Source organism: Phoenix dactylifera, chromosome 13 (assembly GCF_051530095.1).
Source record: "Phoenix dactylifera cultivar Ajwa chromosome 13, Ajwa_hap1_PhDact_Kaust_v1.1, whole genome shotgun sequence".
NCBI classification, from domain to species: Eukaryota; Viridiplantae; Streptophyta; class Magnoliopsida; order Arecales; family Arecaceae; genus Phoenix; species Phoenix dactylifera.
In genome coordinates, this window is record NC_143202.1 from 25,210,959 (window position 1) to 25,233,498 (window position 22,540).

The 22,540-nt window shown below is 39.1% G+C and overlaps 2 protein-coding genes, 1 non-coding gene and 1 pseudogene across 5 annotated transcripts; all 4 read left to right on the forward strand.

Annotated features, from left to right (window-relative positions):
* Positions 1 to 37: 37 nt before the first annotated feature.
* On the forward strand, positions 38 to 13,778 carry LOC103711100 (uncharacterized). 3 transcript variants are annotated; one of them, XM_088709593.2, is made up of 13 exons: positions 38 to 313; positions 2,194 to 2,259; positions 4,728 to 4,816; positions 6,470 to 6,516; positions 6,609 to 6,689; positions 6,775 to 6,940; positions 7,300 to 7,537; positions 7,618 to 7,683; positions 8,610 to 8,729; positions 11,702 to 11,798; positions 11,908 to 11,945; positions 12,729 to 12,822; positions 13,334 to 13,411. In XM_088709593.2, exons 1-12 carry the CDS (start codon positions 120 to 122, stop codon positions 12,793 to 12,795), a joined length of 1,269 nt encoding a protein of 422 aa, XP_088565719.1. In that variant the 5' UTR covers positions 38 to 119; the 3' UTR covers positions 12,796 to 12,822; positions 13,334 to 13,411. The 3 variants fall into 3 exon arrangements, with proteins under 3 accessions (XP_088565719.1, XP_038986726.2, XP_088565720.1); XM_088709594.2 differs by lacking the exon at positions 13,334 to 13,411 and adding an exon at positions 13,484 to 13,778 and having other exon boundaries at positions 40 to 313; positions 11,702 to 11,771; XM_039130798.3 differs by lacking the exon at positions 13,334 to 13,411 and having other exon boundaries at positions 12,729 to 13,313.
* LOC103711099 (inositol polyphosphate multikinase beta-like) lies at positions 13,476 to 21,137 on the forward strand (annotated as a pseudogene).
* On the forward strand, positions 14,941 to 15,022 carry TRNAS-CGA (transfer RNA serine (anticodon CGA)). The gene has a single exon. It is a non-coding gene; the product is annotated as a tRNA-Ser (tRNA).
* Positions 21,138 to 21,366: 229 nt separating the features above from the next.
* On the forward strand, positions 21,367 to 22,039 carry LOC103711052 (uncharacterized). The gene is made up of 2 exons (XM_008797025.6): positions 21,367 to 21,733; positions 21,872 to 22,039. Exons 1-2 carry the CDS (start codon positions 21,415 to 21,417, stop codon positions 21,886 to 21,888), a joined length of 336 nt encoding a protein of 111 aa, XP_008795247.1. The 5' UTR covers positions 21,367 to 21,414; the 3' UTR covers positions 21,889 to 22,039.
* The last annotated feature ends 501 nt before the right edge of the window (positions 22,040 to 22,540 follow it).

Below are 22,540 nucleotides of genomic sequence, written 5' to 3' on the forward strand. Positions count from 1 at the left end.
CCCCTCCTATTATAAATCCCTCCCATCCCTCCAGTTCCTCGGCCGTTCCCGACCGTTTCCTAGGGTTTTGCCTTCTAGGGCTTCCACCGCTCCCCCCCCCCCCCCCCACTATCGTGGCCATGGTGAAGCCCGCCCGAGCTCGGCCAGCCACCCCGTCGGGGTCGGCGTCAGCCTCCTCCTCCCCCTCGCGCTCGACCTCCGGCTCGTACTCCCGCTCGCGGTCTCGCTCCCGATCCAGGTCCTTCTCCTCGTCCTCCTCTCCCTCCCGAAGCGTGAGCTCTCGAAGCCGATCCCCTCCGCCTCAGAGAAGAAGGTGAGCTCCTACCTCTCTAAATCATGCTTAAAATAGTCTCTTGATATAGTTTCGGAGCAAATAAAGCAGGTAGATTGGTTCTTCCCGAGAACACTAGGGTTTTGATTAGGATTTCTTTGACCAGAGAAGTAACTCAGTATTTTGCCGTTACTAATTAGAGAATGTAATTATGGTAACGTACATTTCCGTGTAAATAAATCTCTTACTGATTTGAGGGTTTTATTGATGTTTTTTCTCTTATATGTGCTGCATTCTGGGTTTAAACAGTGGAGCGCTGGTGCCTATGTTTAGGTTTTTTCCTTTTTTTTTCCTTTCTTTTCATTTTTTTCAATATTTTACTGCTGAGAAACTGATATAAACTCTACTTGTGCACTTTTATATCAAGATAACTGCATAACTGTACATACCTCGGTGTTGGTTGTCTTTTGGGGCTTTTCCCGGCTTCCTGACCCTTTGGATGATAACTTTAAATGTCATCAAAAGAATTTGAAAACACTTAACTAACTAAACGTCCTTGCTTTTTCTTAGGTTTCTTCGCTTCTTTTCACGTGACCAGGGGTGGCAATTTTTGACCCAGATCTGCAACTGCCCACACCCACCCAAAATAAATAGGTTTGGGAGAGGGCTTTTCATAATTGGGTTACGTATGATTAGCTAAGATCAACCTGAATATAAATGAGTTGTCTATGAGCCTGCTCTGCAGACCCTCTTGAATCGCCATGAGTTGAACAAACCTTTAAAATCCATCTACAAACCCCTAGGATAGTGATAATTATGCAATGGGCTGTCTCTAGTCAACCACTGGTTTGGGTTCTTAGGAAGGATTCATAATTCAGGCTAGGTTATTTTAAAAAATCATTCAAAAAAAGGATAACATAATTTAAAAAATCTAAAAAGAAAAGTGGAGGGAATGGTGCATGTAAGATTTATATGATTTCTTCGCTACTTCAACTTTTCCTCCTCGCTTTTTGTTTTATTTGGATGCCAACCTTAATTCACCTATTTTTGAACATATTTTATTTACATTTACTGAAGTATAAAAAAAATGATAACATAGGTGCTAATTGGGTCGGTGGGTTAGGTAAAGGCCCAAGGTAGCCTGATCCATTGCCATCTCTAGATTTGATTGGAAGCTTGATATCTTCATATTAAATTTTCTGTTAGCATACCACCTTTTTAAAGCTTAATGTGCTTCAGACTTAGCTTTATATCATAGACAGCTCTACTGATATCAGCTCTGTTTTAAGACTAATCTTTCTGAAGATCAAAGGGAATGTCCTCTAATTTCCTTTGCATTATGTTGAGTGGAAGTCTGGAAGGATGTGTATTTGTGGATCGGTGGCTGATAATATTCAGGAGATACTTGTAGGAGGGTGGTAATGTAACTGCTATACAGCTGAAAAGAAAATGGGAGTTATACAAATAGATTTTGGTTTATGTGCACAGTTATCATCATTGTATAACTTGAAAAGCAACCAACTTCTCAAGGAAGTTGATTTGTTGAACTTATAAGTCAACCACAGTTCGTGTATATATGGTCATCGGGTCATGCAATGACATGTATATCTATGCTCTTTCATATGGGCCTAGTATATTTATTACTTTATCTTATCAGCTAAGTTAATTCTTTAGTTCTTACATAGCAAGAAAAAATGATTGCATGATTTAGTACAACTAAAATATTATACAACCTTTATCATCAAATTGGAGTTCACTTGAGTGGGACTAGATAATAACATTATTTATCTGTTTATTTTGCTGAATGAGAAACACAAAGAACAGGTGATGTTATTTTTTTGTCTATCTGTTATTGGTCTGTTGTTGTTATCGCTTGCTTTAGAATAAATTCATATGTTACATGCTGTTCATTGTTCTTCCAGCCCTAGTGGAGCAGGTAGAAGAGGTCGTTCACCATCACCACCTCCTAAAAGAACTTCACTGCCAAGGTGGGATTCTATTTAACATTTTTTTTGCAGTTTCATTATGTTATTCAGTCAAAAGTTGATCATGATGGATACATAATGGATATGCTCAAAGGGCTATTTATGTTACAGCGAGTATCCTTGTGGTAATATTATCTAGATTTTGTCTCTGGTTACTGCACCACTATCATCTCAATTTCAAATTTTCTGCCTTTTTGTATCCTACAATCAGCCAGTTGATCAGCTATTCTTTCGGATTGCTGGTTCACATTTAAATGTTAAATTTATCAGAAGGGGGACAGATTTTATATTGGTCCAACCTGTCCGTACCTAATCAAGGAGTATTCTGAATTCAGTAGCTAATGTTGGCAGCAAGGTACGTCGTACTGGTCCGAACCGACACTCGGTACCGGTATCTAATATGGGTTGCGTACCGACACTCGGTATGTCAAAAAACTTCGTACTATACCGCACCGATGCTATGCTAGTGTGGCATCAGTACGGGTCCGGTAGAACCTTGGTTGGCTGTAACCCATCTTCACAAATTTAGGTACGGTTCAAACAAAGTAGATTGACAAAAATAGCATTGCAAAGTGATTTCTTGCTTTCTAGTAATTCATGCATCAATATTTGCTTAATCACAGGAGGAAAAGTTTACGTAAAATGATAGCCATGGCATGTAGTGGATTTAAATGGATGCATTATTGTGGTGAAAAGTAATGTTCTTATTCTTAATATAGGCATAATGATGCTAAGAAAGTGTAGGCTCTCTAATAGTGAAGGCCAAGATATATCTTTGGCTTGAGAGCATGGTTGGGGGATATAGTTCCTTTTTTGGCTTAGCTAAATCAATTTCATAGGTTTTTGTAGTTTTAGTAGAGTTTTGATTTTTTTTGGCTGAAAAGATAAAAAATAAAAAATATAAATACTTATGCAAAGTAAGGAGAAACAAGGCAAATATATTAAATTGTACATTAGTTATGGTGGTTTGATACCTTTGAAAAACCATTAGAATTATTAGGAAAGAAATCTAAAGAGAATTATTAAGTTAGAAAAATATATTAGACCATGTTATTTGATGAGAATCTATGTAGCACACACAAACACACACACACACACACACACACACATATATATATATATATGTATCATGTTGACATAATTAGAGATTTTCTATTTTCTAAAATTTTTTTATCCTAGTTTATGAATTTGTCATTTTTTTAATATCTAGCAAGATGTGAATCATGTCCACCATACTTCATTTGTATCAATTTAAAACATGTCTAACAGTTCAAAATTTTAACATTTCTTGTAAATTTTCATTCCAACATATATGTGCTTTTGGTATACTTCCAGCTCGCAATCTTCGATTTTATTTGGAGGCTTATTTTTATCTCTTGAGAGAATGCTCAACTCAAAAATAGTAAATCATGAAAATGAGAACTTTTGCCCCATATTTGTCAGTTCGAACCAATACTGATTAGTTTCTTGTTGAAACTGCATAAACCAGTCAGCTGCAACTGAATCTGACTAAAATTACTGAAAACGTCAAATCTTAGGTTGTTTGGGTCGGTTTCAGCCAAAACTTTTTTTTTTTTATATTTCAGACAGAACATTTCTGTTTTTGTCGAAACTTTGAGCTATTTAGGAGACAACTATAGAAGTTGTAATGTTATAAAGTATCATCTTATCACAAACTTATCATGTAGCTTTTGTGGAAGGATTATTTGTCCACTTAGAAATAATATCAGAATTTTTACTTTGGTTGTGCAAGGAGTACCATTAGAAGATCTCTTAGGAGGATAACTGAAGGCTTCGTAAGAATTGTTGCAAAAGGGTGGGTATAGTAGGATTGTCAATATTTAACTGAAATTAGCTGTAAATTGATTAATATGGGCTGCTCGGTACTTTGGGTTACTTCTGGGCATCAGGAAAATTTGGAGCCAAAGCATCCAAATTGAAAGAAATTTTGATCTGACTGGAGAAACTGGCTGTGCTAATTCAAAATCAAGTGGCCTAGACCTACCTAGTATATGGCTTGATTCAAATGGACCTTGTTCGTTCTGTTTTTCCCCCTCATTTTGGCTCTTACCCGGCCCATTTTATCCTTTTCCAAAGCAACCAGTTGTTGCTCATGCTTGAACATGACCAGATCTGTTATCCGTTTATAAGGGGCAAGCTTGTACCTTTAATATGGAGTGCATTCGAATTGTCTTGCATCATATTTGACCCAGATATGATTGTTGAGAGCAATGAATTTGGTGAAAAGTATAGTTTTCACGTCTTGTTACTTTGATATACAAATCTAAGCTCTTTTGATTTTTTGCCATATCTTTTCTGAAAAAAAGCAACATGGGCCTTTACATCTTTGTTTTCTTTACCTGGTTAGCAAATTTGCTGTCGATATTGATTGTCCATGTGATTAGTTATAAATGTCAACCCTTTCTATTCATTAGTCCCAGACAACTTTTGACGAGGCTCTTTTATTTCAGGAAAACATCTCCAGTTCCTGAGTCTGTGGTTCTTCACATTGATCATCTGTCAAGGAATGTCAATGAAGCTCATTTGAAAGAAATTTTCAGTAAGTTTTTTCTTAAATTTCAGTATCTAACTTGGACAGCTGTTACTCTTGGCAAGGCTACATTATTACCATTATCGTTGTCAGAATTATTATTGTCATTATTGTCATCATCATCATCATCATTATTGTTGTTGTTATTATTATTATTATTATTATTACTACTACTAATACTACTACTATTACTATTTTATTGTTATTTCATTTGGGCTTGTTATCTAAATTTAAACTTTTGGAGCATTAAATATAGGTCTGTTTTGCAGAAACACTAATTAAGCTTATCATGTACTTCGGTCACTGATTTCATTATTTAGGATCTATTAAAATAATAGAGAGATACATGAGGATATATATAATAAAACTAGAGCTGGTCAGATGAAGTGGAAAGGTGCATCGGGAATATTACGTGATAGGCACATATCTTGAAGACTTGAGGGAAAATTTTATAACGCAACAGTAAAATCTGCCATGCTGTATGATTCAGAGTGCTGGACAATAAAGAAAGTATATGAAAACAAGTATAGAAGAAATGAGAATATTAAGAATTTATGATGGATGTATGGTAGAAGTAGAAGAATAACATAAGAAATGAATATAATAGAGTAGGAGTTGGACAAATTAAGGACAAGCTGATGCAAAATCAGTTGAGATGGTATGGACATATACAACAAAGATATTAAGAGATTCTAGTAAGAAGAGGTTGGCTTGTGTTAAAGGTTATAAGAAAAGGAGGAGAAGATCTAAAGCAATATGGATAGAGGTTGTGAGGAAAGATATGGAGAAACTTAGCACAACATCCGAGGAGGTTCTTAATAAGAATACTTGATGAATGAAAATCCATAAAACCGACCTCGTATAGTTGGAAAAAGACTAAATGATTATGATTATGGTTATGTATTTCATCTGGGCAATAACCAGATTGTTCAACATCTATTTTTCTGGCATGAGCGGGCTCCTTCTATTTTAAATTTTCATTTTGCTTGTTAACTGTAACTTTCATGTTTTGTTAGCATTAATTTGTATGCATTTAAGGTTTTATTATGATGTTATCTTTCTTTCTGTTGTGTGATTTTAAGCGGGATAATAAATAAAATTCTCCAAAAAGATAATGGGGATTTGTGATTTATTTAGCCAGAGATATGGTCATACAATCTTTCACACAGACATGTGCGTGCAACCACAGAGAAAGGAAAATAAATACAACATCTGACAATATCCTGGAATTTTCGTAAACAGTTAATGAAGGGTGCACAACAATCTTCTAGTTTTATGAAACATTTTCTTAAAACTTTAGATCCTTCTACTACTAACTGGGGGCTAAAGATCAGGACTAAACTCTGGAAACTAATGTTAATGATAAATTGGAAAGTGAATAATTTGGAGATTATAGTCTCTAGAATTTGAGTCATAACTAGAAGCTTGGAACACTTTCTAGTTGGGTTTTATAGATTAGTGAACTCCAATATTATCTATATGTGCATCTTTCTCTGTATAGAATGCTTGCTTGCAAATATATATTACACGGTATGTTCAAATTCTCATGTTGACTGTCTTTTGGCTCCAAAGCTGGATGTCCTGGGGAGACCAGTATGTGCCATGACCAAATTTCTAATGCAAACATTAAAAAAGTCAGAAATTAAGATAATCTCTCTACAGGTAATTTTGGCGAAGTAGTCAATGTGGAACTCTCAATGGATCGGATTGTAAGTTGACAAATTTTGGTTATTCTGTGTTTCTGATAATATAAATACCTCTCTTTGTGTGCACATGATTCCCACCTTTCTTTTATAATCAGGTTAACCTTCCTCGAGGTTATGGCTATGTTGAGTTCAGGAAGAGGGCTGATGCTGAGAAGGCTCTTCTTTACATGGATGGCGTATGTGTTTTTGTCTCAAAAAAAAAGTCGATAGCCTATTGCTTTAGTATATCTAAGTATCTTCTTGTTGCAAATCTCATCACAGGGTCAAATTGATGGAAATGTTGTTCGAGTTAAATTTACACTAGCACAACGTCAAAAACCATTTTCCCCTCCGAAGGCAATTCCTGCTGCTCCAAAAAGAGAAGCTCCTCCAAGAGATAAAGTTGGTGCCAATGCTGAAAAGGATGCTCAACAGCGGCCTAGGGAATGTAAGCACCTTTAGAACTATCTTGTTTGAAGCTCAATTTGAAGGTTCCCTTACTTGAATTAAGTGCATGCAGTCTTTTCTTCTTATGTAACCATTATATATTTTTTTATATTCTCTTTATTTTTTGTTTGTTATCAACTTGTGATTTATTTGCAATCGGATGGCGAATCTGGCCTAGAAGTTTTGTAGAACTTTGCTTTCTTGCTTGCTGCTTCTACAATCCATTTTTCCCCCTCTTCCATTGTATTACTCTTACCAATACTTTTGGTTTCTTTTTGTACATACGTTATTGCATTTAACATATTTGGTGCTCTGATGGTGGCATCTGTTGTCTGTTGTTGATGACCTCTATGTTATCAGCTTCTCCGCGTCGGAAACCACTGTCACCTCCGCGGAGACGCTCTCCTCCAGCAAACCGAAGAGTTGATTCACCGAGGCGTCGACCTGATTCACCTCTGCGTCGTCGTGTGGATTCCCCTGTTCGTCGCCGACCAGATTCTTCTCCATACCGACGTGAAACCCCGCCTCGGCGGAGAGCAGCATCTCCACCTAGAAGACGTTCTCCTACTCCACCAAGGAGGCATAGGTCACCTCCACGGTTGGTTATGTCTGCCATGTACTATCTTAGCTTATGTTATTGTCAGTTGCCGCATTGATAACATCAACTTATGTTAATAGGGTCTCTCCACGAAGGGGTCGTGGTAGTCCAGTCCGCAAACGCTCCCCAATTCCTCCTAGGCGGCGGTGAGTTTGTCTTTACAACTTTTGATTCAATCCTTTGCTTATCTTACAGTGATCCATCTAGGCTGGAAATAACGCAAGTTCCAGTCTGCAAGAATTCTCCAATTCCTCCTTCCTCTTTTCTCTCCAAATATCATAAACTTGGAACACTGGCATTCAAACTTTTATGAAATTAGGGATCTGCTTTTATTTTGAATCTTGATTCCACATATTATATGATAGGAGAAAAGGTTGACCAAGCCTTTGGTCGTAGCAATTTTAACCTTGAAGTGCTAATTATATCCTGATGTCATTGATAGAGGTAAAATTTTAGATGTGTCACATTGGAACTTATGTCTTGTTTACCCTTAAAAATTTAGACTTGCACCAATATTTGTCTTCATTATCTATACGATCCAGGCAATACACTTGCAACTTCTTCAGGTTTTCTCTGTTTTCTGCAATTGTTTTCACTTACATGTTGTTGACAAATGCAAATGGTTAACAAGGGGTCTGTGTCCCATGCCATCTAAATTTTTTGACTAGTTATTTCATTGTCTCAAACATGACCTTAGAACCATCACATGTGTTAAATCTGGATTATTTTAGGTTGATAAAATTCACAATTTTGGGTGAAATCCTTTAAGCATGCATACCAGGATTTGTTTAATATTCCCAGGTTGTTGTTCTTTTGTTCAACTGTCTTTAAGCTGGTGGAAGAATCAAAGCATTTTATGAAGTCTTTCCCCCTGGCATTCGTAATGAGATAGGTTCCTTCCATCCATTTCTTTTTCACTTTTTTTTTTAATAAAAAAAGGCACAAACTTCATTTATACATTGCAGCCCCAGTTCAAGAATTACTAATCGATTTGCTGTTGTTAGTTTTAATGTTTCCTGAATAATTTGAGCTCCAGTTGATGTTATTCTCAATTAAATTGGTTTTGTTGCAGATCACCTCCTAGGCGACCTAGGAGCCCTCCAAGAAGGTCACCTCCTCCTCATCGCCGTCGCAGCCGTTCACCTCTTCGAAGACCTGGTCGATCCCGTTCTAGATCAATCTCTCCTCGCAGGTAAACAACTCAAATTGTGTGATCCATCTCTCTCATTTTGCTCATGCGCCGCCTTTTTTTTTGTTAATTTTTTAGTCTGCTGTATACTCTTTTATTTGAACATTGCCTAGCATATGTTTAACTGAATGGGACCTTGACATTTCAGTGGCTTACGCACTATATGCTGGATTAGATAGGGTTATGGCTTTGTGACTAGAAATGGGCATCGGGCCGTGCCGGGCCCGACTCAGGCCCACCGGGCCACAGACCAAACGGGTCGTGCCTGGCACGGCCCATCTGTCCCAAAAAAAATAGCCGTTATGGGTGGCCCATAATGGCTATTTATGGCTTTTTACCCATTTTGCCTCTCCCAACAGCCATAAAACGGCTAATTTGAGGAGTATTTTGGAAAAAATATATATTATGGGCCGTTCCGGGCTGGCCCGCGGGTCGTGCCGTGCTTGGCCCACGAATCGTGCCAGCCTAGGCCCTTATGGGCCGTGCCGGGCTCGGCCCGCGGGCCAAAAATCCTTAAACCAGCCCGGCCCCCTTTTATGAGCCGTGCCTAGCACGGCCCGTTTCTGTAGCAAGGCACGGCCCGCTTCGTGCCGGGCCGTGCCAGGCCATGGGCGGTCCGGCCCAATGCCCACCTCTATTTGTGACGAGGGTACTTAATTATGAGCATCCAAGTCTTTGTCATGGAAAGTTTGATGTGAACGGCCACATGCAGAGGCTTGAACACTGAATGCCATAAGCTATTGTAGAAAGCCAACATAAAAGCGGCAACTGCATACTTAGGTGATGGGGCGAATCTCCCATTCACTAAACAACCGATTTGTTTTTCTGAGTTTTTCTACTACCTGCATGTGGTGGCTCGTATGTGGATATATTATTGTCATGGTCATCCTCCTCTTCCATTCCCTGTCAATTATTTTGTTATTCTATCTGTCAATTGTTTCTTTGCATTTTTTTTTTGTTTCACATAAATGTTATAGCCTTCTAAAGGTATGCCTAGAGCAGCTGCAAAATTTGAAACCATAGGTGTTTCAGTGTTCCCTTTTGCTAATATCAGTCAAATCAGCGCGGGTCATAAAAAATCTACTTGGATCCTTTAAGAATAGGAGGAAGAGCTAATATACAAATCCTCATACTTTTTTTCCTTTTAAGTTCCTTGGCTCTTACAGTGAGGATTTATAGCATTTTGATGAAATTTTGTGAAGATTAACCATACTAGAGGTTGTCATGTAATTATATGTTAAGAAGGGTTAGTAGGAAAATATTTGATAAATATTTTTAGGGAAAATGGTTGTGGAGTGTCCAGAAGGCTAAATATTTGATAAAAATATTTATGGCCTCCGGAAATTTATTGTAAGAATTTTTTTCTGGAATGTCAGAGACTTGGACTTTATTTCTAGTATGATGTAATATTTGGCCGTATTTAGAATAGTATCTATTTTGAGGTCTATATCATCATTAAGGCAAAAATAGTATTCCGACTCTAATCAATCTACTGTTGCTGCAAAGTTGCCATGGTCACTGATTGCTAGGAGGAAAAGAAGGATAAATTTGTTTTCTCAATGCAAGATGAGACCTTAGTGGTCCATTATTTAGTACCCTTGTTGATTTTCCCGCTCGTGTAGAAAATTTATTATTTGAATTAGAAATTGAGCAAAAACACATGGAGTTATGGGAATGAGTCTTTTCTCCGTAGTTGTTATTATGTGGCTTCCTGTGAAAGGTGCAGCTCTATGCTGACTATTGAGAGATTTGGTCTCGATATTTATTCTATTATATAACAGCAAAAAAAAAAAATCCACCTGTTCATGGTGCTGGATGTTCTTACAATTTTTTAATATAAATAAATTGTCTCCTGTCAATGCATCTCAACCCTCGAACTCATCATTGTAAAAAATTGAAAAGAAAGAATCACTGCCACGCATCTGTTTGATATTTCCATGAAGACACCCTTGCATTTCTCGCCAATTCTTCTCTCTCAAACTCTTCATTTTCTTCTAACAAATCACAGCCATCCATGCATCCTCTGAAACGCATTGCATGTGCCAAATACTAGTAATGCCACTGACTGCAAATGCTTGGATATGCAGCAATGAGACTTGAGCTCTTGATATTGAGTTAGAAGACTTTTTTGATGAGTTCTATGGAGCCGATCAAGACCTTGTTGGCATGGTGTTGGTTTTTTCTGGAGAACTTGATTTGTAAAAATTTTGTGCCAAACCCGCACATGGTGATACAGTTATAAAAATAAAATTTGGTTTTGATGTTGTATAATATGGCTGGTAGTGTAGCACGGTGTATTATATTTTTCAAAAATTTAGTTTTCTAGAGAAATTTGGTTTTAGTGTTGGTTTTTTCTGGAGAACTTGATTTGTAAAAAATTTGTGCCAAACCCCAGAGATGGTGATACAGTTATAAAAATAGAATTTGCTTTTAATGTTGTATAATATGGCTCGTAGGGTAGCGTGGTGTATTATATTTCAAAAATTTAGTTTCATAGAGATATGTGAAGGGATGATGAGAGTCTTATTGATTGAAAACTCTGCCAAGTATAGGACATTGAATTATGATCATCAGTCACACTTTGATTCACTTCTTTATTTTTCTTTAATTATTTAATTTGAAAATCTTAATATTGATGTAATATTAAATTCAACGAACAGAGTTTTTGAACAGCAGGTTCTAGATTCTGACTACAAGTGAGGATTTTTTTGTTGCGAAATTAGAGCTATTGCTAATGAATAAACAAACAAAATATTTTTCCCAATGAAGTCTCATTCAGCTTTATATATTTTTATTGCATAATGAAATATTTATATGTTACTGATTAGTGATTTGAGCTATTGTTCAATTGGAGAGAAATTTTTATAAAACACCTGCTTACATGAAATTGTAGTAAGGTCTATTTATTTACAACTATAAGAATGGAATTCTCATCTCTTTCAATCTTTAAATTTTGCTTCTCTAATTAAATGCAGGGGTAGGGGACCACCTCACAGGCGTGGAAGGTCTAGCTCGTCGTATTCTGAATCACCCAGTCCTCGCAAGGTTATTAACACCTCCCAAAAAATAGAGGCACGCAGACGCAAACACATGCTTGCACGCTTATGCACCATAAATACACAGATTTTTTTTGAAATTCTGGAAACAACACATGGTAAATTATCTTTTTTTTGTGAACCAGGGAGCTCGAAGGATATCGAGAAGTCGCAGTCCTAGAAGGTAGCCTTATACTGCTTTTTCCATGTTGCATTTGTTTCTTAGATCACCTTTTCTGAGCTGTCATAGGTTATCCTATACAACCAACGTGTTATTGGTGTTTTGATCCATGAAGTGAAATTTAGATTCACAAGTTCTATTGGGGAATGAAAATGCCCTTCACGGCTATGTACCAGATGGCCCTTCGAAATCATGTTATGGCACCCGCTTCATCTTCCGTATGGATAGAAATTCACTGTGGTGCATGTTAATGCAGCCACAGATGCATGGTGGCTTAGATGCAGAGGCCAGAGGGGTCACAGATGCTGGCTGTTGCAATACCTCAGCCACTAGCTTTGCTATAAGGTCCTTGTGATCTTGTTAGCTGGCTCTCTGGATCGGCCTCTGCTAAGAATCCTCTGTACATCTTGTAGGTCACCATCTAAGCGATTAAAAGATGTACTTTAGGTTCAAAAGTAGTAAAAAATGCATGCAGGCCACGAAGATTTAAGTAGTTGGGACTATCTTTGTAGGTACCAAATAGCAGGCCCTATTTATTTCTCATTTTATCTTTATCTTCATTGTAAATGTTACCTTACTTTCGGTCATGCTTTGTTTCCTTTTTCTTTTCTCTTTTTTTTTTTGATGGTAGAATCATGCATAGTTTCCTTGTTCTCCAAGCCTTGCAGTTATGCTTCTTAATTAGAAAAATTTTCTTTCCCCTGTTCCATGTCAGGACTAATGCAAGCCTTAATTTTCCTTCTCTCTTACTTTGTGTTAAATCTTTCTTTACAATGTGCCGTATAGGCCTATTAGAGGGAGAAGTTCCAGTCCCAGCCGCAGCAGCAGCTCCGCTTCCCCCAGACCTATTTAACATTTCTTGGGTTGTGAGAGTACGCAGGTATCTTCTATCTTTCTCTCTCTCCCCCCCCCCCCCCCCCCCCCCCTCCCTTCCCGCCAAGTAAAACAGAAAAAAACAAAGAAAGAAAAGCCCAATTGCATCCCCTTCCCTCTTCTCTAGCCCCCTTTTCTCTGGTTTTGCTGTATGCACGGTAATGCAGTACAAAATTCACACATGGTGCAAGACAATGTCAAGAAAAATATGCAAAGATTGGGAGACAAGGTTTGAGAATGCGCAGAGTTGTCTGATTTTATTTTCTGGATATTTCACGGAAAGAATCCTTGGTTCATCAGATCTCCCTTCAAACTGTGTTGAATGCTTTTTAAGCTTCTATGTGAAAATTGTACTAGAAATTCTGTAGCAAAAGGAGTTCCGTCTGTACTAAACCTGGCTAGATGGTGTTCAAACCTCGGTTATGTTGAACTTAATAGTTACCTTATGTTTTTGTGACGACTGGATATTTAAAAACATATTTGGACTTTGGCATGACACCATCTCTCTCTGACATCAGGTTCATGAGTACCACAGTGGCTTATGTTATATATCTTTTTTGTGAACGTAACAAAGTTGCTGATTATTTGGCTTGTAAGGCAGGCTCACCCCATGTTAAGTATGCATGTAGACCTATCTTCTCTTCTTTTGACATTGAAGGCATGGACAGGTACTCGGTGCTGCTCGTTGGAGAGACACTGATTGTGGGGCTTCCTCTTTTCCTATCAAAAAGTGGGGAAAACAGGATGTTCACTTGGATAATATATATATATATCCAATGTGGAATTGGATTCCTGTTAGCAGTTGGATGAAAATCTAGACTTCAAAAAGGGGGGGGACATGAATTTGTGGGGAGAGGCACACCAAGCGGGATGCATAAAGTGGGAGGGCTGATCATAACAATTTTGTGTGCACATTTGGAGGTTTTGGATAACTGATAAGACCATAAGTGAGATACTCCTAAAGAATATTTTATAATGTGCGTTTCATTACTTATAGCTGGTGAACCAGCTAGAGCTAGAAGAACCCATAGAGTATATATATGTATTAAAACTAGTCATATTAATTGTTTAGATATAGGTTGGTCAGGATTTGTTGGTTATGCTTCTTTTTTAGGCTTCTTTTGGAACTCAGGATCCAAAATGTCTCAGCCAAAATGTCGGACAATTTTCCATTTGATTATGGATGTTTTCTGTTGGTTTCTGGTTATTTTGATTATATTTGGGCCATTTAGAATTTATAATAAAATGAGATGAGAATTAAGATTATGGCTTTATCTTTGTTTCCATCTCTATTTTCTTGTTTCATTCTATTGGTTATACGGATAGGTGATGTAGCCAAAGATTTACTGAAGGATGAACTCCAGAATCTGATGATGAAGTCCCAGCATGTAAGGACTAAATTTGACAAGGCATTAGCTGATCTCAAAATGAATCCGAGCACATGAATATTGATACCTCCTGAAATCGTAAAGCAAGAAAAAAAATAAAAATATGGCTCCCATTGGAAAAGACAGCAAGATATTTCCCTAGCTAGTGGTTTTATTGGTTAAAATCATGGAAGAGTGAGCTATAGATTCTGTGACTACCATGGGAATTTAGCAGTGATGTATTTGCTTGCGGGCATGCAATGATTATGTCCATGCTATTACTAGAGATCGCTAGGGTTGGTCATGAGTGAATGCAAGTTTTAGCAGACTTTTGATATGATGGCTTGCTTGAATATGGTTTTAGTGGATCCCGGGTTCTCTTTGTCTGCATGCGATTCCTTAGTTTGAGTCCCATTTAATTGGAGGGTATCAAGCGGGTTTAAATAGGCTTGAGTTTGGCTGGACTCAGAATTAGTTTTCATCTCACCGGATTTTTTAAGACTTAAAACTGATTGCAAGCCAAGGTGGATTAGATTTAGGCTCAAAGTTTTCTCTCATCGAATTTAGAGAGGCCAACAGAACAGCCGACTGGATGGCTACCTATACAGCCGACTAGTTTATTTTATTAGATGTATTCGTACATGCATTGTATGATAATCCATCAAAAAAAAAAAAAAAAAAACAACTTTGTTGTGAGGTGAAACTGTTAAGACAAACTAGTTATGAAAGTTATAATTAGTCTTTACAAACAAACAGCCGTCGATATGTCCGAGTGGTTAAGGAGACAGACTCGAAATCTGTTGGGCTCCGCCTGCGCAGGTTCGAATCCTGCTGTCGACGCATTCCCTTTTTTTTTTTTTTTTTTTTCTATTTGTTTTACCCAATTCCCTCAGCATGAGATTATTCTGTTATTAAACACCCCCTTTTTTTTTGGAATAATCTATTGGAACACAATCATAATTAGCTATTGGCAATAGCATAACAATAATTTCATCGATTGCAATTTTGTTCATTAATCTCAATATTTTTCCTTAAAAAAATTTGTGTGTTTGCAATAATAACAGTACACATATTATCTGACAATTGCTACAGTTTATTTTATTTAGTGCCCTTTTAAACATTTAATTTTCTTTTGAGAGGAACATTGCCACATAGTGTAAATAACTATGTTTCCTTTTAAATTGTTTATTATCTCCTACATTGTGCTACGTAGGAGATTATAGATAATATATATCCCATTGTTAGATCTTGGGCCCACCTTCCATGTGTTCTTAGTTTTTCTTTATCTTCTCCTTTGTCTACTCTTCTCCTACACTGTTGTATTGTTACAATGTTGTGTTGTTAGGTACGCTTGGTACACTATATATTGTTATAGTGTTATATTGTTAGATAAATTAGGTGCACTTAGTCCCTATTAAGATATTAGTTGTAATTGTTTCTTGTGAAAACGGTCCCTATCTTAATAAGCATTCTTGGGGTGTAATTGTCCCTTGTGAAAGTGGCTTTTCATATGTACACGGCAAGGATGACCAATTTACGCTAGAGATCCACCATGAGGGATGCTTTTGTTTCTCCTAGACCGTGTGTCAGCTACTATAACAACTACGACCCAGACTTATATAAGTTTTATTGAGTTGGAAAATCTCACGAAGGAGCTTGGTTATCGAAAGATAGAGCAGATGTATTATTTAGTCCCAAGGCAGTCTTTGGAAGAGGCATTGAAGCCTCTATTTAATGATCAAGATGTGTTTTAGATGATGGTTGTCAGTAAAGGGGAGAGTAATATGGCATTTTGTATAGAGCATGGAATTGATGAGATAAGAGTTCGATATAGTAGAGGCACAATCTAGGAACTAAGCACCCTGGTCCAGTAAACTCCCTTTCAGAATTTAAGGTCCCAACGGCTAGTTGGAGATGAGCCCATAAAAGCTCTTAATAGCTGTTGTCGGCAGCCAACAACTAGCTAATTAGACACAGACCCACCAAGGCTCTTATTGGTCGTTGAGGGCAGGCAATAAGTAGACCAGCAAGTCCCTCCATTAAAAGGCCTCCAATAATCTCTGTAGTTTATAACCACTCATGCGCCATGAACATGCATGGCATGGATGGCTGTGCCGAGATGCATGCATCCATGCAGTATTTAGCCCAAAGCTCACAAGTCCAACCAAGTTCCCCTAATTGGAGTTGGCATAAATACAAGTAGCCTTTCTTCACTAACACATCCAATGCTGGATAAAAGATCAATAAGAAGTCCCAGATGCTTTATTGTTTGAGCTTTTCCTGTTAAATTCAATATTCTATCAAAAAGCAAACATGAAATGAAAAACCCTTTAAAATCATTAAAAAATTCTGAAAGTTATTTAAATTTATTAAATAATTTAAATTCTAATAGCTTTCTAAATAACATTGTCTATCGACATTGCAAAATATAATGCATGGCTCGAGTTGGTATATAGTATGAATATTGATGGCTTTAGAGATAATTAGAATTTTAAATCATCAATCAGAGGGTGCAAGCTAGTTGAGCTTGTAAAGTGATCTCATATCGTTGTTACAAGGTACCTGGTCCAATCTTGGCTTTGCTACAATTCATTATCTCAATGAATCATCAATGGGCTGTATTCATCTTTCTTCTCAAATGGAAAAAAATCATCAATTGCCTAACTTTGTTCTTCATTCCTTGCTTAATTTTATGGTCACCAAGTGTTTGAAGAAGATGCCGATCTTAATAAGAATGAGACATAGGATTTGGTTTCTTTGTCTAGTGGTGTTTTTCCTATTTCTTTTAGATGGCTTATAAGATGAGAAGAGAGAGAGAGAGAGAGAGATTTTCATAAAGGATTAGCTAGTAGATATTTTCACCAAAAGATTGGCGGTCGAGTTGTCTACAGATTTGCGCGGCGGTTAGCATAGAGTTTGTAATGAGAGGAGCGTTGGAGTCATCACGAACTCCAAAGCATAGTTATTTTTGTTTTTATATGTTGGTCCAATTTGGTCGGGATGAGCTTAAGGCACAACAAACCTAAACGCAACCCTAAAGTTTTGTCTTCTAGTTGTTTTGTTTTTTTTTGCTAAAGCGGGTAGATCATACTTAACGAATTAAGATGTACCCAATAAAGTGAGAAAATAAAATATCTCGGAGTGCCCAGGGCAACTCTCCATCTCTAACCCACAAGGTGCTACTGGAATGACTGGCCATATAAGTAGACACCCAATTCGCAGCCTCGTTGGCTTCTCGAAAAACATGCTTCACCTAGAAAGCCTCTCCGTCCCTCAATATTGTCCAGATATCTTAGAGCAATGGGTGGTCGCATCCATTATCCTCTTGGACCTCCCTAAATCCAACTGATAACCGTAACCGAATTATCCTTCAAGAAGATAGAGCTAACTCATAAATCGTGCTTGGCATGACAAAAGCCTGCCCAAGTAGCCCTCAGCTCCGCACCGAAAATCAAAATGTTGAATAGCTAACAACCTGCAACCACCACCCTGTAGTTGGTTTTAGTTTTCTGTTAGTGCTTGAAGTTGAGTGGAGCTAGTACATAAGTTAACTTGATAAAGTGTGAGAGGCATCCTTTTGGAGGGTGGTATGAGAAAAAGTGAGAAAGAGAGAGAGAGAGAGAGAAAGCCTTTTATATATATACATACATAGCTCAATTTTTTTAATAAAAATAATTTTTTATTTTTTTAATACTTTTTTAATTTTGATATTTGTTTTGGATTCTAAGCAAGCACGATCAATCTATCCTAAGGAGCATGCTGTTCTAAAAAAAAATCATCAATCACCTAACTTTATTCCTTGTGCCTCAAGTATTTGGAAAGGTATATATATATATAATTGGATATAGTTTGTGGTAGAATATCACCTCTCAAAAGTAAGTGGCTGATCCGCGGAAGCCAAAATTGTCAAAGTCTTCGCCTCACTTGGTCAGCATCTTTGATAACGTGGGGTTATGGGAAGTGTCGGCCAGTTTCCGTAGACCAAAGCTCACGCCAAGGAGAGCTCACATATCCCACCGATTCAAGAATCCATTGATAACCAACCAGTTCAAATTCCACCACTATGAAAAAAAAACAAAAAAAAACACGCATGAGAGATTTTAGATAAATTTCTTTTTACTAACATATGACCAACCTATCTAAAAGAAAACGTAAGAAAATAAAAAAGAGCAAGGAATGGATAATTTACCTTGTTGCAGTAACAATCAATGGTTTGCTGATATTGACTCTGAACAGATCTCAATCTCATGACATCAAGTTTAAAAGTTAGAACAAGATCGCCTCTCCCTTGCAGGTGATAGGCGAGGATACTCTCGAGGTATAATAAACCGCAACTTCGTCTAAGTAGCCTCCAAGCACAGCACGGGCACGTAGAGATAAAAGCATGAATACTTCGTTAATCACCGAGAATAAACTTACAAAATAGTAAATGAAAAAAATTTGATATCTTTATCTTTATATTGTAATACCTTTAGGAACTAGGCTCTATTTATAGAAAACCTAGTAACCTCCCTTTTCCAGATTAAGATCCTCATGGTTAGTTGGAGGAAAGCCCATCAAGGCTCTTATCAGCCTTGGTCAGCAATAGGCACAGACCCATCAAGGCTCTTATTAGTCATCATGGGTATTTAGCCCAAAACTCACAAGCTCAACTAAGTTTCCCTAATTGTAGTTGGTATAATTACAAGTAGACTTTCACTAAGACATTCAACATGAAGCTAGACAGAAGATTAATAAAAAGTCCCAAATGCTATATAAGTTTGAACTTTTCCAGTTAAACTCATTATTTTGTCAAACAGCAAATACCAAATGAAAATCACCTTAAGATCATTCAAAACCCAGCTGCCAATTGTTTAACATTGTTAAATAATTTAAATTTTAATAGCTTTCTAAGAAACATCACTTTCTGACCTTACAAAAATGTAACGCAGGTCTTGTGTCAATCATATAAATAGCGATGGCTGTAGAGATGATTAAAATTTTAAATCATCGATAAAAGGTGCAAGCTACTTAAGCTTGTAAAGTGATCTCATGCAGCCGGTACAAGATATCAGGTCCAATCATAGCTCCGCTATAATTTATTATCTCAATGAATCATTCATAGGCTTTGTTCATCCTTCTTCTCAAAGTAAAAAAATCATCGATCCCCAAACTTTATTCTTTATGCCTTGCTTAATTTTATAGTCACCAAGCATTCGAAAAGCTATATATATATATATATATATATATATATATATATATATATGCTTGGATATAGTTTATGGTACGTAGAACTTCACCCCTCAAGAGAACTGGTTGACCCGCGGAAGCCAAAATTGTCAAAGTCTTCCACTCACTTGGTCAACATCTAGTACAGACATCTTGCGGCGTGAGGTTCGGTGACTCTTCTGCGTTGGCCAGTTTCCGTAGAAGAAAGCTCTTCTCAAGGACCCACAAAAACCACTCTTTGGCGCAATGTTTAAGACCATCTCCTAAAAGTAAGCAAACAAATCTAAACATAAATCATCTCATTCCACCTCCAAGAATCCATCGTTGACCAACCTATTCAAAGTTCACATGACTAACCTGTTATTAAAGAAGGTAGATAATTATGCTCATGCTCAATAAATCAAGCCGGTAATCTTAAAAAATAATCAAAGTTATCTTAAATGATATAATATCCATCCAAAGACATAAAAAACGATGCGGATTTCGACTTTTTTACATAAGATAAATAGTTTCACTAGCCCATAAATTTAACTACTTAGAAAAAAGAAAAGAAAAGAGAGAAGCTTAGATCTTGCTTCTTAGATCTAGTGGCCTACACCAGCTGTAGGGCTGGAAGTGGGCTCGGGCCGGCCCGAAGCCCATCGGGTCGGGCCGCCCGCGGGCCGGGCTATGGGCTAGGGCCAATGCATTTCGGGCCGGGCTCGGGCTTAATTATTCAGCCCATTTCTATTTCGGGCTGGGCTCGGGTATCTCATTGGCCCGGCCCGGGCCCGACCCAAGCCCGCGCCCATACTCAGCCCGAACGCGGCCCGTCCAAGCCCGAGCCCGTATCAACAATTTGCCCTAAAGGAAAACCCTTGAATCGCGACTCGCTCCGTCGCTCGTCACCATTTTCGTCCCTCCCCACGTCCGCGCCTTCTTCCCGGGCTTCCACGGCACCCAGCTCCTCCCCGCCTCCGACGGCTCCGGCCCGCACCCGCATCTCGTCCTCGACGACCTCGCCGCCGGCCTCCGCCGCCCGTCCCTCATCGACATCAAGATCGGCGCGCGCACCTGGTACCCCTCCGCCCCCGACGACTACGTCCGCAAATGCCTCAAGAAGGACCGCGACACCACCAGCCTCGCCCTCGGCTTCCGCATCTCCGGCGTGCGGATCCACCAGGGCGGCGACGCCGGCTTCTGGCGGCCCGATCGCGAGGCCGTCCGGCGGTTCACTGCGGAGGACGTCAAGTGAGCGCTCCGGCAGTTCGTGTCCTCGAATCCGGCGTCGGATCCGGGCCCGCCGGACTGCGCCTTCGCCTCCGCTGTGTACGGCCGGTCGGACGGGGTTCTGGCGCAGCTGCTGGAGCTCAAGGCGTGGTTCGAGGACCAGACGCTGTTCCACTTCTACTCGGTGTCGGTGCTGGTGATGTACGCGAGGGAGGAGGTCGAGGCCAGGAGGGCCGGCGGCGGGGTTAGGGTTAAGCTCGTGGATTTCGCTCATGTGATGGAGGGGAATGGGGTTATCGACCACAATTTCTTGGGGGGGCTCTGCTCGCTGATCAAGTTCATCTCGGAGATCCTCACCGACCCGGATGAGTGCTTGGCCGAACCCAACAAGGCGCACTTGAGCTTCGAGAATGGGAGCTGAGGGAACGGCAACAGCATGGTGGTTTGTTTTTTTGGTAGCCCACTCAGAATCTTCGATTTGATTTCGCTTTCTGATACTGGAGGCATGGCTAACTTTGCAGCTTTTAATTTCTGGGCCGGCCCAAATGGGCTCGGGCCGGGCTCGGGCCTTGTTCCTTAAAAATTTTTCGAGCCCCGGCCCGGCCCGAAGCCCGAAAAAAAAATTCGGGCCGGGCTTGGGTAGGGGTTTGGCCCGACCCGGCCCGGCCCACTTCCAGCCCTAACCAGCTGTGAGCAAAAATCTAACAAAAGCAGGAACAAAGAGAACCGCCTAACACGACACACACTAGCTCTCTATATATACATATAGGAAGAGTGGGGTTAAGCTTGTGAGAAGAGTGAGATAGAGATAAGAAATGGAAAAGAGTTCAAGAGTTGTAGCTCTACTGCTAGTCTTGGTGGTGGTGGCGGCGGCGGCGGCGGTGGTGCCGACGGATGCGAAGATGAGCCCGGCGGCGTGCCAGGCTGAGCGGCGGGCAGCCATCAATGCATGCAAGGCAGTGGTGTATGGGCAGCTGCCGAGCCCGCAGTGCTGCCAGCGGGCGCGAGTGACCCACGTCGAGTGTGTGTGCTCCATCGTCACTCCCAAGCTCGCTGCTCTCGTCAATGTCAACCGTGCCATTAGGCTCATCGAAGGGTGCGGCCGGCGGGTGCCGCGCCACTTCAAGTGTGGAAGTAAGTTTCCTAGCTAATTCCCTACGCCATCGCCAATGGTTGAAGTCTTCTCTTGCCATCTAATGAATGAATGAAGGCGATTTGTATTGTTCGATCCGTTGTTGACATCACTTTTAATTTCTTTTCGGTTTTGTGCAGGCATCATCACTCCTTGAAGTTACTGTAAACTTCTTGTGCTGTTTAAGTTTAAAGGTGTAGTATTAATAAAAGAATTGGTGTTACTGTAATAAATGTCCTTCATCAAGACATTGTTTAATGTTTACACCAGGTAAATTTAATGGAAGAAGCTTTACTATTATAATGCCAGTGCTCGTGTCTTTATTTTCTCTTTCAGTGTTTTTTCGACTTTTCAAATTTGGTAGGACAAGTGAGCAATTTTCTTTTTATAAAAAAATTCCTCAATCGCTGTCTTATAATCCGGTATAAAGTTAAGTTGTTTGGAAAAATAAAATAGAATGAACTGGGAAAGGCGGTCTTGCTGAAGCTGGACAAACCCAATTACAATGGCCATGATCCACCTTAAATTTACACAATTATCTTTAAAGATTTAGCGTCGAGGGTGAAAATTTCTAAGCCGGATCTCCAAATTCATCTGAAATTTTTAAAAAATAAATAAATAGATTTGGACAAGGGTCTTCGTAATTATTGGCTTGTGTTTGGGTAGGCTAAGATTAACCTAATTATAAAGACGGCAAGTTTAGCTTGGCCAAGATGAACTCGATTATAAATGGATCGGGTTTAGCCCTCCAACCCAACAGATCATCGTAGATTGAGCGAACTCTTAAAACCAGTCCATAAACCTAAATC